The 18064-nt window shown below is 41.1% G+C and overlaps 1 protein-coding gene across 1 annotated transcript in view; it reads left to right on the forward strand.

Moving 5' to 3' along the window:
* LCTL (lactase like) overlaps nucleotides 1–18064 on the forward strand; it is a 125215-nt gene that overhangs the window by 45588 nt on the left and 61563 nt on the right. Inside the window, 1 exon segment of the mRNA XM_044418258.1 lies at nucleotides 3514–3691. Coding sequence (XP_044274193.1) covers nucleotides 3514–3691 — 178 coding nt within the window.

The raw sequence follows: 18064 nt of genomic DNA on the forward strand, positions 1-18064 counted from the left end.
TTGTGGCATTTAAATATGTGGAACTGCAGTAATCACCATCAGATTCTTCCAATGTTTAGCCCTTTTCCATGTCTTTCCCTTCCCTTTGTTTTCTGTGTGTCTGTTTCTATGTTATAAATTCCCTCAGGCGAGGACTTGTCATGCTGTTGTTTGTAAAGCACTATGCACATGGGTGGTACTATATAAATACATTAAGAAATTAAATTTTAATTAAAACAATTAAGTATCATAACTAGCAGCTATTGATAGATTTAACCTCTATGCATATAATGAAGCCTTTCCTCCTCCTCCTCCTCCTCACAAAGCTCTCCTAGCTAGTGGTCATGAAGTTGTTTGGCGAGTCTTAGCTATGTAAAATTTGAACAACTGTATTTAGTTATATCTCTTTGTTTGTGCATTATATTCTATTTCTATCTTTTTGGAACAAGTCCCCAAATCAACTAATGCAAGAAGTGTAAAATATCGTATGCCCCAGTTAGCCAGCTTGTGGGGACTTTGCAGTCCTTTGCCCTCTGAAGGCTGTAGATGGCTGAGCATGGGTGGATTTGTGGATCAAGATGCCATAGCGACAGAGGAGGGAGGTAAGACAACAGATTTCTGAGTTGGGAAACTAAATTCATAATAAAAATATGGTCAAAAATGGAAAATATATGTACTGATCAGGCAGAGGTAAGGACTATTATTGTGATGTCAAGCGATGTAAAAAGCAAGCAAGCAAGCAAGGTGTTAATAGTAAACTTACATGAACTGAAGGAGCTGTCACTGTGAAGTGAAGGACCATTAAATTGATGTCATAACACTCCAAGAATGAAAAGACCTTGTGGAGAGTGAGTGTCCCATGGTATCACAGCTAACACAGAGATCAAGGCAAGAAAAGTATGCAGAAGAGGCCCTACAAGAGAGAGATGGGTAACGTGTAAGACAAGACAAATGAGATACTCTGCCATACACCTGAAATGGTTCTTTCAGCTGTTGTGACCACCCATGGTGGTTAATTAATTAGACGACCTTCCTGATTCAGTGATTAATGACATGATGGGTGTAAATAGATCTATGCTAATTAATAATGTGGCTGTCACCAGAGTACTTAAGCACAGTTGTGGGGACTGAGAACAAGGTTCATTTTGTACACACAACAATGGTCCTTTGTAGGTTTTCCCTTAGATATGTTGAGGAGTCCATGTATGTGATGGTGGACCCACAGTAGTCCTGAAATGAAAGACAGATAGATAGGTGCAGATATGTGAGATATTGAATGCAGTGTTTGCATGAGCACTTTCCATACATGTGAAGGGAGAGCATGGGATTGACTGCACAAAGGCATTCTCCGTGAACCTGCCCTTCAAGACAACTCAGACTGCAGTTAGTTCAGAATGCAGCTACACTTCGTACTGGTGCAGATTGCCAGGAATCTATTGCCCCAGTGATCTGGTCTATTTCCGAGCTCAATTCAAGGGGCTGGTGATTTGCCTATGAAATTGAAATATTTTTGGCTGCAATTCCATGTACTCTTGCCCAGGATTCAGTTCTGGACAGCCATGCTTAGGATATGTAACTGCACATCTACATCAAACTGTGCTTGGTTTACGTGTAGATGCACATGTGTGTGTTTAGTTTAGGTTCAATATTGTAGAATACTCTGGGTCTAGAAATTCACAGAGAAATAAATACTCTAAGCTAATACACCTTCTGTCCTGTTTATGTTCGTACTCCACTTGCCACTTTTCCTGCATGAAGTCATGCTCGTCACAAAAGCTGTGACAGCATGTTGTGCAGTGAGTTTATGTCAAACATCTCAGTCTTCTTGATCATTGTACTCCCCTTCTTTAATGAATCCACTCTTTTAAACACACACACACACACACACACACACACACAGAGAGAGAGAGAGAGAGAGAGAGAGAGACTAAGGTGTTTGCATGCGACTTAGCACCTTTTCGCTATCAGCATATGCAAACTTAATCTATGAACTTGGACCCAGAATGATCCCAGGAATTGGCTATCAGTCTTCACCTCCCTCACTATAGTCTTTACTTATCATTCAACAACTACACAAAGCATTTAGGGAAATACAGTATAAATATTGAAATGCCTATAGGAATTAATAAAAATATGAAACAAACCTCCAAGTGTGCAATATTGTAAGACAGAAGCGTGTGTTAGAAATATGCATAAAGATTCCTTTGGGCCAATGAGGGGCAGAAAAATGAACTGAAATGAAATGTGACAAGGTGATTTGAACTTCAGCTTGATAATCTAGCCTTGGAAGCCTTGCCTGCTCAACCAGCTAATCAGGAGTTCATTATCCTTTAGCTACTGTGTTCTTCATAGTGAATTAAGTAAAAGGGAGGAGCCTCGACTGTAAGTCACCAGAGACATATGGACCTTTCTCCTTTGTAACTCCTAAAGGTGTATCATAAACCGTCTAACTTTGTGTGAATGCGCCTTCTTTCGCTGAAGATCACCTGGACAGAATGACACAGTTCTGGCTTTGTGCTCTACAAGCAGGGCACAGTTGGAACCAATCCTGTTCTTCAGAGATAAGAGGACTTTGTGTTTCTAAATTGGACAGTCTGCTTCCAGGGCAAAATGTAGTTAAGAGTCTTTCCATTGCCCGCTGCCCCCAAAAAAAGATGGGAGAAGATGAGTTGAATAACTGGTGCAGTGTGGCAGCAGGGTGCAATTTAACTAAGAATGTTGGGAAATCATGCCCACGGCTTAGAAATAATGAGCTCCCATGTTTTCTAATCAAAGTATCGGTATGGAGTCACCATGTTTAGCAAACGTTCTATCATCAAGGAAGCAGTACATCAAAAGTTCACTGTGGATATTATTTTTGTGCCTCACCTTTATATTATATTTGCCTTCCTTAGCACCCTTTCCCTCTCATAATAGCTTATAGCCAACCCCTCCCCCAACAAACCAGTAGATGCGTGGGAACAGCAGCCCTTATCACATTTGTTCCAGCTTCGGCAGACCAAGAGCCATCCCTGTCGTCCTCAGTTATCTTTGCACACAGCGCTGTTTTGAGCAGAGGTTTAATACACAAAAGATTGTTTCCCCCAAGATTTAGGTACCTCATAAATCAAGCTGACAAGTCACGTGGAAAGGTTTCCTCTCCTTTTTTGTCTACAGTATGCAGAGAGATTATACAGTAGAGTCCTCTGTGGCTTATTGTCTAATCATGTCAGAGGCCTGCATTCTTCAAACGCTATAGCAGACTCAACCTAGGCATTCTTTACCCAAATATTTGTGTGTATGTGTCCATGTGTCTGTTACAAACAGTCAAGACACATTCCTCTTTCTCAGCATTTAACCTTGCTGTGAAATCAGTCAGGTTTTGGAGCTTTCCTTTGCACAAACCTGAAACTGTCTTTGTTATCACAAATACACAGATCTGTTCCATATTAGCATGGTGTTACAACACTCTTATAGTGTGGAATGAATGGCACACACATTTTCAAAAGTACAGAAAACCCCTTTGCACACCCCTTTTTCTTATTTTTCTTCCAGCAATTTACATTGATGGTGTCCAACTGAAAGGTTACTTTGTATGGTCCCTTCTGGACAACTTTGAATGGACATGTGGATACAGTTCTTGATTTGGTCTCTTTCATGTAGACTTCGAAAATTCAGCACTTCCACGACTTCCTTACAAATCAGCAATCCACTATGCCAAAGTCATTGCCAAGCATTTATTTATTTATGTATTTATTTATAACATTGCATGGCCTCAGGACAGCTCACAACAAAATAAATGACCATATAAATGCAATTAAAATGCAATAATAAACATTAAAACATTCAATCGAACCAATTATTCAAAATTAAAAGAAGAAAAAAGGAAAAGAAAAAAGAAAGATGTGACTGATTAATATTTATTAAAATTATTAATTTAATTATTTAAATGATCGGTAAATATAAAGGCCTTTACTTGGGGCCGGAAAGAGTAGAGAGTTGGCACTAGGTGGACCTCTCTGGGGAGCATATTCCATAGTTTGGGTGCCACCGCAGAGAAGGCCCTCCTCCAAGTAGTTGCCCTCTGTACCTCCTTCAAAGAGGGTTCCTGGAGCAGGGCCTCCCCTGCCGATCTTAAGGGGCATGAGGGTATATAGAGAAAGCGACGCTCCTTCAGGTATCCCGGTCTCAAGCCATTTAGGGCTTTATTGGTTAGTACCAGCACCTTGAATTGGGCCCAGACTTCAATTGGGAGCCAGTGAAGTTGGTAGAGGACCGGCGTTATATGAGAATAACGGCTGGCCCCTGTCAGCAACCTGGCAGCTCTGTTTTATACCAATTGAAGTTTCCAGACCATTTTCAAGAGCAGACCTGTGTAGAGCACATTACAATAATCGAACCAGAGGTTACCAAAGCATGTGTCACCATTGCCAGAAAGTGCTTTTCCAGATAAGGGTGCAGCTGTTGAATCAACCAAAGCTGAAGGAAGGTGTTCCAGGGACAGCTCTGGCTGTGGACCTTGTCCTTTAGAGGGAATGTAACCCCATCCAGGACAGGACCAAAATCACTTACCACTTTAATTTATGGAATTAAATGGGCAACAAATCACTCTTAGCATCATCAATAGACTACTTACAAAAGAACCACCTGGTTGTGTTATTTTTATTTTGAAATCTAAATGTTCATTTTTAAGAAATACTTGTTAAAAATACATGTGATAGAAGAAGAAATCAGAACAATAGCTACACACAAAATTGTGAGGTTTGGACTAAACTAAACTAAACTAAACTAAATTTAGATTTCCAAGCCATTTCTGGCTACATGTGTATCTTCTTCCCATCATAGTGAAGTAATAAACAAGGAACAAGTGAAATCATCCAATTATTTATTTACTTGCCAAGGACCAAACATATTTTGACAGCTCAGTATCTGCATATTTAGACAACTCCAGATTCCTAAAAATATTTTTTTTAGAATTTCAAAACTCAGTATATATTTGTTCAGTTTCAGACCTGTACTGAAGTTAACCAATGTTGCAACAATGAAATGGACATTCCTTCCCATTACCCTCAATAGCAATGTTTGCTTCAACTGAGCCAGCATCAAAGGCGTACGTTATCTTTGTCATATTTTTATATTGTGACACAGAGCATACAGAAAGCGAACTGACATTTCCATAAGAGGCAATGAATTCTTTTTAAATTATTTAAATAATAATTAAATAATAATTAAATTATTTTTAAACCTCAGACTACACTCTGGGTAAATATCAGCAGATCATGTTTTTATCATTGGCAAACAGCCTGCCTAACAAAGGACGGTCCAGTACTGCCAAGAAATTCTAATAGCAAGTAGTTTGTATACATTGATAAAATCAGTACTCAATCAGGGATTGAGTATTTTTCTGTGTTTAATATTCAGTAATTCAAATTCTCTGTCAAGAAATGCTGGATTTTGTGATTTATATAAATTCTGTGCAAAATTATTTCTCTTATTTTTCAGAGTTCATTTTGCCGTTTTAAGCTGATCATGGGGAAGAGCAAGGAACTCTGCAGGATACTGAAGCCTCACTACAACTGGAAAACATCTTCAGTCACCACTCTAGGTTCTGAGATTTCATTTGGCATTTCCCATGGAATTTAAAGCATATCTTCACAGCCATAGGGGCTGGAAACCTGCTTGAGTTTCACTAAATGAAAACTAAGCTTCTCAGGAAGCTGAATTCTGCATCCAAAGTGCACAATCTTATGTGTGTTCCCCATACTGCACCAGGAAGGCAGCAAACACCTACCTCTTGCCAGCTATGCTACATAAAACAGTAAAGTTTTGGAAGGTGCAAAAAGCATCTATTTGCCTCCAGGGAATATGGCAGAAAAAAGGAACTAACTGGGCTTCAGAGGTCCACCTCCTGGGGGATCACCTCCACCAAGAGCTAGCAAATGAGTTCTACTGCTGTATCAGAACTAATGCTTTTGCTAAGTGCCTTTGTGTGAGGAAAGCATGAATATATTCCACCTAGAAGCTATTTTAAGTTTCTCTCAAGCAAATGTCATTTTCATCAGACCTTAGTTTGTGGCAATTGCAAAGTAGCTGAAGGGACACATATTGCTCTCTGATAGTCTAGAAAGCAAGGTCTTGGTTGGTGAGTGGAATAGCAAGATTATTTGCAGAAAAGGTTGGCGACCTGCTTTCTTAAGGTAGGACAGGTACTCCCCTAAAGTGCTCACGCTTAAGAGAAAGCCTCATGCACAGAGAAATGACCTTTCCTCACCCCACCCTTCCACCTGCAAAGACAAAATCCTTCTCGCAACAAAAGATCCTTCTTACAATCCCATATAGCCACCTTCCCATTCGAACAATGGAAGAAAAGAATTTGTAAAAGACACTGTATACAAAGGAAGCTTTACAATGGGAAACGTAATCTTTAAAAGTATTAAATCTTTCCTAGATTAAAAAAACACGCAGTGATGATTGCTTAGATTTTATTTTTATATGCTTTTTCTTATATGCACAGTGCTTATATTCTGCAGCTGTTCACAAAGCCCAGAAGTGTAAAGTGTATAAGCTTTGTTCCTGTTTCGTGTAAACCCCACATCGACTTTACCTGTGCAAATGGTACATCAAGGTGCTCTGCTGGGATTAAGACATTCTTTAACTCCCTTTAACATGTCGTGTTGGTGGAGGAACTAAGGAAGCAAGTGGTAGCTCTTGGCTTCTTGAAATCTATTTAAGCATTTATTTCCAAGGAACAATGCTCTCATTTTACAGATCATGATGCTAATTGCAGAACAAGAATTTGTCGTGCATGAAGCCCCGACAGAAACAGTGACTCATGAGGAGACCTTGCACTTGACACCCAGTGCCCAAGAGTCAACCCCACAACCCAACGCAGGGACAGCTGAGCCAGCTGCTGCGTCTTCCTCTGACCCCCAGCACGTTGAGCAAACGCCTGGACCTTTATCAGAGACAGAGAGTCATGAGAAAGAGGAAGCTGCAAGTTCTACGCAGAAGGAGGCAGAGCAAACTGCCTCCCCTCCCCCCCGCAGATCTCCCTGAGCCGGAAACAGAAGACACAATAGGTGTCGTGGATTTCTCAAAAGCCGAAAACAGACAGATTTTACGTAGATATGAACAGTGGCAAAATGTATTACGTAAGAGGGAGGAAAGGCGTGACTTGGGAGAGTGATCCCACGTGGGCTTGGGAAGAGAAGCCATCAGAGAGTTAACATCTGCTTAGCAAGGACCGCTATTAGGGAACTTATCTATAGAGTTGTAAATTTTGTAGACAATTAACATTAACGGACTTTAGTTTTATTGCTCTAGAATGTGTGGATTGTTTACATACCGGGCTGCACGCCTCGACAGAATTTTACATTCACCCCTTACATCTCTCTCACCCCCCCCCCCCCAAACTACTAAAAGGAAAGTTTGTGCTGTCTTTCTCTATGACAGAAGGATGATCCAGAGATGTGTGTGAAAACTGGCCTTTCAAAAAATATTCAAACATAAAAGTAATCACTAGATGTTTCAGACATCAAATAGTGGATATGCATGTATGAACCAGTGTCTGGTATTAAATGCATGTCCTAATTAGAAGCATTGTTGGTTCACTTTAGTGAAGAAAATGGGAAGATAAGGTCTCTCTCAAAACTGAACTTAGCATAGTTTGTTTTTAAAGAAAAATCCACATATCCCTCCTTTTTGCATAATACATCATATAATCAGTACGTACTCTCCCTTCTTATGTTATAGACACCTTGATTTCTGGGTGCTTTTCATGTTTGGTTGCCGGTAATTCTCTTTGGCAAAGACTAGCACTTGCTGAGAAGCAGAGAGTAAAATGGCTGAGTTGCTTCCCACCAATATTAGTCAACTTACTGAACAGAACAGGAATTAAAGTAAACTTATACAGTATTATACATTTTATTTTGTGGCTTTCTTAGGATAAAAGGATTAAAAGGGTTGCTGTTTGTACCCAATTGCACAATTAAAAAGCCTTTTAATTGCATAACTCTTATATTACGGTTCTGTTATTTCATTTCTGTTTTTAAGAGGCTTCCCTCCCCACTTCACGTTTTACAGTGTATCTTTATAATTCACTTTATATTATTATGCAAGAAAGAAGAGTTTTCTTTCCTTTAGTTATGACATTGGGCATATTATATATCCTGGTAGGCATATTTATATGTTTTACTTTGAAACAAATAGACTATACATTTTCTCAGCAAAGCAATATTAATATTCTCTTTGTACATAATATACTCCAGCTCATTTGGCCCATCAGGTGAAATAAATATTCCAAATGTTGGCATACAAACCCACTGAAAGTGCAGTGACCATCTGTACTTCTCTGTTGGGCTTTAAAGGACACCTCTCTCTTCCAAAGTTTTATAATACAAAGGGCAATTCACTAATTAGTACTGTAAATTAGTGTTGCCATGAGGTTAAATGGAAAAAAACCCACCCAGCCCCTGCAGTATTTCAATTAATGTTATTTTTAATTGCTTGTATTAGCATTTGAGAACAAGATTGATTAGCTTTTGGCCATCAAAGAAGCAGTTGAAGCCGTTAAATACTGAATGGGAAGTTGTTAATTATACTTAAAATCTATAGATAATGTACATATCTATCTAGAAGGTCAACGGAGTGCAACTGAGTAGGTATTTTTGAGTATGTTTATTTCAAACTCAGGTATAGATACATCTCTCTTTGTTTTCCTATATCTCAGTTGGTCATAAAAAATAACAGTTCAAAAATGCAGAACCCAGACTGATTAAGGTCATAATCCCATGCATGTTTATACAGAAAAAATCCTACCAGCCAGGACTTTTTGCCAGCCAGCATGCAGTTGTAGGCACTGTCCTGCCTAAACATGTATAAGATTGCACCCTAAATGCCTTTTTATTCCCTTCTCCATTTAAGGGGTTTCTGTACTCTCAATATGCGATGGTACAGCAAGTATCAACCCTGTAACCAGATCCTAATTCGCAAAGCAGGCCTGTGTAGATCCTTTGCGTATTCAGTATTCGGAAGCCTCCGTATGACAGTAGCAGCTATTGGTTCTGACAGGGACTTGGTGAGTTAGAAAGCCTCAGTCCAACCTCTTCTAATTTGCCTATTCACGGCCTTGTCATGTCTAAATTGTTCTTGCAGCAGCTCAGAAGCGCAAGGGTGTTTCTGCAGTCATGGGATTTCTTGGTTCCTTTCTGCTGCTACAAAAAGAATCCAGGTGCTCCCAGAAGGTGAGCAAATGGGCAGATGGTGGCACACTTGGAAAGGGATGGATTTGGGCTCCCTATATGATATTTGTTAAAACCATTAGATGGAGACTTTGGACCATGCAGAGGGTCTGTTTAGGCCTGCTGAGAAGGGTGGCCAAATCTTTGCTTGGATGAGAATAGTACACAAGTTTAATTGCATCCTTGATTATTAACTTGGGTCCACCTTTAATCTTACTTTGGAACAAACTAAGGCGCCTTTAAAACACACTATTAGCCCTGAAATACACACATCTCAGAAAGCACATGCAGGGTGGAACTTCTAGTTCAGGGACCAGGGCTCACCTCTCCCTATTTCACTGCTGTGTTGTAGATTCTGTCATTCTATTCTCTCGGTAACATTGCCTTTTCCCTGAATTGGGATTTTGTAGTACATGGGCAGGTTTGTTTAAATAATGCTAAGTGGTTATGGGTTTAATATTGGATTACTTATTGTATGCCCCTGGCCTTTCCTGCCCTTACTGCAGTTTGCTGCTTCAGTGGCAAACCAGATACAATGGGAAAGATTTCCACTGTTATCCAGACAGGGCCTCTCCACTTCACCACATTATTGCAACCCATGTTGTTTTAAATATGTGTCAGAAGCATTTAGAAGGTATAAAGAGGTCAAATTTCATTTGAGTAAAGTAAGCATGATGAAAAGTATTTAGCTGAGATGATGTGCAAAACAGATTTCAATTAAACTAATTAGGTGCTTGATGATAGAAATATCAGAAGACCGCTTTCATCACTGTTTTCAGGGTAACCCTGAAGGGTAACCCTGAACTTGAATAACCCTAGAACATGCTTTCAGTACAAGGCAAAGCAAATTAAAGAGCATGCACAGAAGAACAGAGACCATGTGCAGACTGCCTTTCTAAAAAGCAAATGGCAAGTGGAACCCACAAATTATACTGTCCTCTGCTGGAATTGAATAAAAGAACAAAGGTGTTTATTCCCAATATTGGCTTTCAGGAATGGATGCACTATATAAAAACATTTTCTGTATTGGTGAATTTTGCATGTGTGTGTCCATCAAAATTCTCAATTTGTTTACTAATATCCCACCATTATGCCTTTTAAAGATGGTATCTGAGAGTGACTGGTTGCAAGCAGCACCCGTAGGCCCTCACGTCTGTTCAGTGGTACCATCAGGGCAGGCGCTTAGAGGTCTGAGGTGCTGTCCAGCATGATGCCTAAGAGCGGCCCCAAATGCAGCAGGGCTGGCTCACTATGTTTTGATGTGAGTAAGCCAACCCTGCTTCGGGACCAACTAAAGAGCACCTCATAAGACCAATTCCAGGGACTGAAATGACCCAACCACATTACTCTATCTGGAGATTAGAAGTAGTTGCTTCCAGAGCAGAAGCTGACGCTACTACAAACCAACATGGAAGAACATAAGAAAAGCCGTGTTGGTTCAGACCAATGGTCCATCCAAGCAGGAGCTGCATTTACATGGAGGCAAACAACCGGCCCATAGGATCCCTCAGGCAGGATGGATACAAGAGTTCTGCCTGCCCAAGCTCCTCAGCGACTGGCGTATGCAGGCATACTGCTTCTGGTAACACACAGCCAACAAGACTGGGAGCCATTGATGGTCTTCCCCTCCATTAATTGGTCCAACCCCCTTTCAAAGTCATCCAAATTGATGGCCACCACTGCTTCCTGTGGCAGTGAATTACACAGATTAACTTAGTGCCGTGTGAAGAAGTTCCTCCTCTTATCTGTCCTGAATCTCCCACCAGTCAGTGTCATGGGATGACCAAATAATGGGAGAGGAATTAAAATGTTCCCTCTCTACGTTCTTCACACCCTGCATAATGTAAACACCTCTATCCTGTTTCTCTTTACTTGCCTCTTTTCTAAGTTAAGCAATCCCAGGTGTTGTAACCATTCTTCCTAGGGGTGTTGTTCCAACAGCCTTCATCCTTTTAGTTGCCCTCCTCTGTACATGAAAATCCAAAATGAAACAAGACCCTGATGTTGCCAGGAAGGTGAAGCTTTGGAATAGCTCACTAAAAAGAAACATAAATCCTAGTAGTCCACACTTCCCAGATGCTTGTGTGGTGTATTGTGGGAGTGAGTTGGGTGGGCCTGGTGCTTGATCTTAATCTGCCCTTTCAGTTAAACAGAACTGCAATTACAACTGAATAGAATATTTGCACTGCAGTGAAGTGTACAGCAATCTAATTTAGCTTATTCGCATGGGCTAATTCTGGATACAAAGTCCACTCAGATGGTGAGCTTCACAAGTGAAATGGCCAAATGAACCAGAAGAAATATTTCAGCAGCTAAGAAAAATGGTTATAATATGCATCTGCTCTGTTGACCTGGAACAAAATTGCTGGCTATTTTTTAATGTGATACAATTCCATGTAAACATTTTGTTTGGATATGTACAGGTATGTGGAGATGTCTTTTCCATGCCAGGAAAGCTAGTGTACTGGTTTGCCTTTAGTCCAGGAAATGTTTCTCTTAACATGACAGTGTATTGTATGTTGTTGTTCTTACATGACGTCAGGTGGTCTCCAATTTATGATGACCCTATGAATGCCCTCCCAAATCTTCCACTCATGGCTGTGGCTTCCTTTAAGGAACTGATTCATCTCTTAGTTCGTCTTCCCCTTCCTTCAACTTTCCCTAGTGTCTGCTCCAGTGAGTCTTGTCTGCTCATGATATGCCTGGAGTACAACAGTTTCAGTTTTGTACTTTTTGCTTCCAGGGAAAGGTCTGGCTTGATTTGCTCTAGGAGCCACTTCTCCATCTTTCTGTCAGTCTAAGTTATTTCCAAAGCTTTCCTCTAGCACCATGTTCTGAATGCATCTGTTTTCTTCAGCTTTCTTCACTGTCCAGCTTTCACCCCATATGAAGTGTTCAGGAACCATGTGGATGTGTGGATGATCTTGGTGCTGAACTGCTGCCCTTCCAAGTCTCAGTTTTCTCTGAATCTCTTGACTACAGTTTCCCTTTGAATGGGTGACTGAGCCAAGGTATGCAGAATTTTCAGTTTCTTCATTGTTGACATTAAAGTTGTATAATTCTTCTGTAGGCATGATTTTTGTTTTCTTCATGTGCAGCTACAGTCTTGCTTCTGAACTTCTTTCTTTCACTTTTGTCAGGAGTCATTTCAAGTCATTGCTGCTTTCTGTCAGTAGAATGGTATCGATAATCTGCATATATTAAATTAGTGATATATCTTCCACCAATTTTCCTTCATCCTCCTGTTGATCCTAATCCAGCTTTCGTTATATATTCTGCAAACATATTGAACAGAAATGGAGATAAAATATACCCTTGTCTGAAGCCTTTGTGTGTAAGAAACCATTCTGTTCCTACCTATTCTGTCCAAACAATAGCTTCTTGTCTATGCATCAGGATAACCAAGTGCGCAGAAACACCCATTTCTTTCAGGACAATCCATAACTTCTTGTGATCCACCCAGTCAAAGGCTTTGCTATAGTCTACAAAGCTTCTTCTGAGTAACTGAGCTTCTTCTCAAGTAACTGTATACTAGGGATGGGAAAACTCCAGTTATTTCCACTTGTTGGTCTGCAACTACCATCCAAACATTGACCTGCAACTCCTATCTTCTCCCACCCTGCTACTGACAGGAGTAGCAGTCTCAGCACCCAGTGGGTCACATGTTCCCCACTCCTGTGTACAAATAAAATAGTCCATGCCATTATAATGTATTGCTTCAAAAAGTCGTATGTGAACTGGCCCTATTTCAATTTTTAAAAGCTTGTTTTTAAGTAAGCACTGTTACCATTATTTCACCTGAAGTGAAATTCGAAATGAATTTGGAAGTTCTTACTCAAAAGAGTTGCTGAATTCTAAGAATAAATAAATGAATTCAAACAAAGAATTTACCATACAGAAACAAAGTAGTAAAATCACCATTGAACTAACTTCATTACCACAATAACAATAAATGAACTTAGCCAAAACTTTTCAAGTAATGAATTGTAAGGTTTGCAAGTGGTCTCAAGAGGATCCGCTAGAATTTTCAGATGTGAAAAATACTGGCAACCCAAAAATGATCACTCTTTTGAAGCAGATTAGCAATTTCCTCCACTAGCATTTTTCTAACAATAAAGAAGCAACAGCATTGTGTATGCATAATTAATCCATTCTTCAAACTAATTTTTGACATGTTGGTCAGTAAATACAGTGAAAATCTGTTTTCTAAAAGCTGTTGTTTAAACTCATGTGTTAAAAGCACAAGGCAAACCGAAATCTGTGCTTCATTACCACAAACCCAGATGATAAATCTAACAAAACAGAATTAATAGTCTCTAATTATCAGGTATATACTTCACCTGGAGCACCAGATTCAGTCACAATTGCCAATACGGTAGCACGTAATTGCCCTTGGAGTACTATAATTTATCGTGCAAACTGTGATAAACTTCACAGGGAAAAGTGTGAAAAAATAATAAAGAAGGTGAAATTCAATTATTTCAATAGCTGAATATATGTGATGATCTTGAAGGACTTCAGATGAAGCCTTTCAGTGAAATTTCAGTAAATAAAATGCTTGTACTTCATGCTCATTATTAATACACTACAAAATGAAACTAATTCTTTCAAAAGAGATGTGGGTGGGGGGAATAATCTGGGAAGTATTTTGAATTTCCCACATGAGATGTGGTATTTCCACAAAATTAGCTTGGGGAGTACCTTGGAAAATGGAGCTGCTGCTATCTTCTGCCGCACAAGACTTTTTTCAGCATGTAATTATGTTTTGTCAGATGGAGGGCAAAATATATGTGAATTTTACAAAGAGGGTTAGAAAGGGAGGCCTTTCTTATATACAGTGGCGTGATGGGTTTACATATTCCACCTGCTCCACTCTCCTTAGACTAACAGTGTCACAGAAGTTATACTGAGCAGAAATATGAAGCTTGCCACAGTCAGCATGAAAATGGCTGAGGAAATAAAGATTTCCATTAGCTAAAAACAGAACTCACAACTCAGTCTAATTGGGGGAGGGGGTGTAATTCTTAGAGAACTGAGAAATGCACACTCTTCACCACCATTAGTATCGATCAGGTGTTGGTAACCAGTGGTCAGCATGGCAAATGTAACCCAAAAGTAATCTTATCCGGCTTTGGTACTGTACCAATTTGTAGTAAAAAGTGTGTCATTTATAGGAAAAGCTGCGCAAAGAGGAAAATAGTCCATACTTTCATATTTTTCTTTTTTGTATTTTCTGTGTAATACCTGAACATATTACATATATGTTCTTTAAATGTATAGCTCACCCTTCCCCTGTGGTTCCAGGAGAGAGTATATCTACAGTGATAAAAATGATATAAAGCAAACTAAAATACACCATTAAAAATTAAATCCAAAAGACAGTGTTGACACAGGGAATACCATTAGCACGTATAATTTCATCCACTTGGGTAAAGAGACGTGCCTAGACATGCTGACAATATGCATCCATTCCAGATGTACCACAGAGGAGAAGGGATTTCGCAGCCATATGTACTCCACTTGCATGTAGCCCTTGCTACTGGATGGCACACATTTTAATGTACAGAGCCTGAGCATTGGTGATGAAACATATATCTACACTCCAGACCACTGCAAAAGCGTGGAAAGGCTCATACATTGGCCAGCTCTGATATACATCACACTTTATTGAAAGATGGTTTCATAGACCCAATTTCCCATTTCCCCCCATTAAAGACCTAGTGTTGCACACCTGCAAACCCAGTTACAAGTAGGAATAGTAGAGAACACTTGTTAACACTCTCTTCCTTTTCTTTGCAGAGCACAACAATCCTATGTAGGCCTACTGAGAAGTAATTCTTGCCGAGTTCCATGTAAATATGCATCAGGTTGCAACTTTAAAGGGGCATTTTGTTGTGATTCTCTGGGCTCAATTATGTGGACTAGCTTTGAACTTCAGACACTTTCTCTGTTTTTGCTTCAGTTTCTTGGGTGAATTAACTGTCTTTTGACTAACCAGGCCCTGTCAGCAGCCGTTATGTGACTAGCCATTTCCTGCATAGGAACAATTTTTCTCAAATTCCCAAATGTGCCCTTGTGTCCAAAAAGATTGGGGACCCCTGCTCTAGAGTTTACATCAGCGTTGATAACTCATGCCCCTCCATATTTATTTTTCTCCCAGTACAGAATAGCATATGAAAAACTGCTCTTGCACACAGCTCACAATTTTTAATCCCCTTAATTCCCGAAAGAGCAATGATGTCCAGATTTTTCTCCAGTTAAAACCTGGGTCTTGCCTGAACAAAAGTACAAGGCCAGATTCCTACTGTTTAAGGTACGCCTGGACAATCTACAAGTTCCTATTTTCTGCCGATCACATCTATTTTATCTTTTGTGGAAGAGAACACAACCCTTACCTAGAAGGATCCTCAAGCTTTGTCATTCCTGACTGAAGTCTAAAAACCCTAAAAAGCATTGATGCAGTTTGTACATCATGGTGGGAAATCACAGGCTATTTAACCCATGATTTGAAGGGCTGCACATTAGCCACTTCCGTTTTCTTGTGAGTGTGCTGTCTGAAACGGGACTGCACATAACAGTCACATAACCCACTGTGTGGATTTATCACAATGGGTTTGTGTAGCCTGCCTAGCAACCATGATGATCAGGCTCATTGCAGGTACTTCACTGCATCTACTGGCTCGTCCTGCCTAGCTCACCTGCAGCATCCCAGGGGACACTGCAGGAGCAATGAGTCCCCTGACAGTTTCAGGTTTAGTTGACTTGACTCCACTGTGGGGCAAACATGCTTTACAGATATTGGTTCTTAACATTGTGCCAGTTAAGAATCAACAGTTGCTACCCACAAATGAGTTTGCACAAAATGGAAGAGGACGAGGCAACAAGAATGATCAATGGACTGGAAAATAAGCCCTATGAGGAGAGATTGAAAGAACGGGGCATGCTTAGCCTTGAGAAGGGAAGACTGGGGGATATGAGAGCACACCACAAGTACTTGAAAAGCTGACACAAAGAGGAAGGCCGGGATCTCTTCTTGATCATTCCAGAGTGCAGGACATGGAATAATGTGTCTCAGGTTACAGGAAGCCAGATTCCATCTAGATATCTGGAAAAAAATCCTGAGTGTCAGAGAAGTACAACAATGGAACTAATGGCCTAGGAAGGTTGTGTGCTCTCCCACACTAGAGGCATTCAAGGTGCAACTGGACAGCTATCTAAGAGGGATGCTTTAACTTGGAGTCCTGCACTGAACAGGCGGTTGGACCCTCTGACTCCTTCCAACTCTACTATTGTATTATTCTATGATTCTGTGATAAGCAACCATGGCCCTTTTTAATGGTTGCTCATGGGGATGTTCAAACGCAGTCTCTTGGTTTATGAATTAAATAACCCAAAGTTAACCAATGTGTTGGGTAATGTGGAAACTGGCTCTGTCTGTTTTTAAAAGTGCAGATACAAGCATCCAAACAGGATCACTTCTTCAGTAGTTGCAACAGAAGCCCAATTTCTGTGTGGCAGCATTTCTAATGTCTTTATCTAGCATTGTTTAAATAGCCCAGTATTTCTCTGATCAGAAGCAGCCACTTCTCAAGTGTTTGCCTCACCAAAGGGAGGAAAGCTTTTATAAAGGATGACCTTTTCATGATGGGTTCCTTATACATTTTGAGATAGTCCTGCAAATCCTGCATACTGGATGTTATTGGAGGCAAGAGTCTGATTTAGGAGCTGCCATTCTGGAGAACCAACTGCAATCCTTTTTATGCCAGTGATTTTGCTGCATTTGTGTATTAAAGCCAGAGTGTCAGGCAGAACTGAATACATTTCATATACCTCTCTAACGCCAATAAAGTATTGTGATAGGAACTCTTCCTGAGACTCTCTGGTTTTCTTGCAAATGTATATTTCTTCTTCGTGGTCTCTGTGCAATCACACCAATGGGCTTGATGCAGAGCGCAAGACCTCGATCAAAGAGAAACTTCCAAAGCTCGGCGCCATGGAAGGTGGGAGGGGGACCTCTGCTATGCCTTTCCTCCATTTCCTTTCCTCCATTGGCCATCACCAAGGTGGTGGCCAAGCTCCAGAGCAACAGGACCAGCTGCATCCTGATTACCCCCTGGTGGCCGAGACCACCCTGGATTCCCCTCTTCCTTCGCCTATCAGGGAACAGGTTCCACCACCTGCCCTCCCTACCCAACCTGCTCTCGCAAGACCAGGGCAAAGTCCTGCACCCTGATCTCAGGACCCCATGCCTGACGGCCTGAAAGATCGCACCCTGACTGACCCATATAGTTGCCTCCCTGTGGCAGTCGCCACCATACTACAGGCTGCCCTGAAGCCCTCCACGTGCCACTCCTACCTGGCAAAGTGGAGAGCCTTCGCAGCCTCAGCTACAGCACAGGGCCTCGAACCCCCCTCCACCTCCATTGACCACATCCTGGCATACCTACAGTCCTCCTTCACTGTGGGCCTCTCCCCTTCCTCTACCAGGGTCCACCTGGCAGCCATCTCCCATTTTTACCCCACCATCCAAGGGTCTTCGGTGTTTGCTCACCCCCTGGCATGCTGCTTCGTTAGGAGCCTCTGAAACTTGTCCCCACCTGTCTGGCCTCGCACCCCCTCCTGGAGCCTCTCTGTGGTCCTTCAATCCCTCACGAGGAGGCCCTTCAAGCCCATGGCCACAGCAGACCTCCCCCTTCTCTTCTGGAAGACTGCGTTCCTGGTGACCATCATATCTGCTCGCCATGCCAGCAAACTAGCTGCCCTGCGGATCAACGCCCCCTTCACCATGTTCTGCAAGGACAAGGTTGTCCTCTGCCTCCCCTTTTATGCTGCCTGGGCAGGGGGCGGGCTGGGCTCCTGCCTACTCC

This window comes from Varanus komodoensis, unplaced genomic scaffold (genome assembly GCF_004798865.1).
Source record: "Varanus komodoensis strain SLA01 unplaced genomic scaffold, ASM479886v1 scaffold9, whole genome shotgun sequence".
NCBI classification, from domain to species: Eukaryota; Metazoa; Chordata; class Lepidosauria; order Squamata; family Varanidae; genus Varanus; species Varanus komodoensis.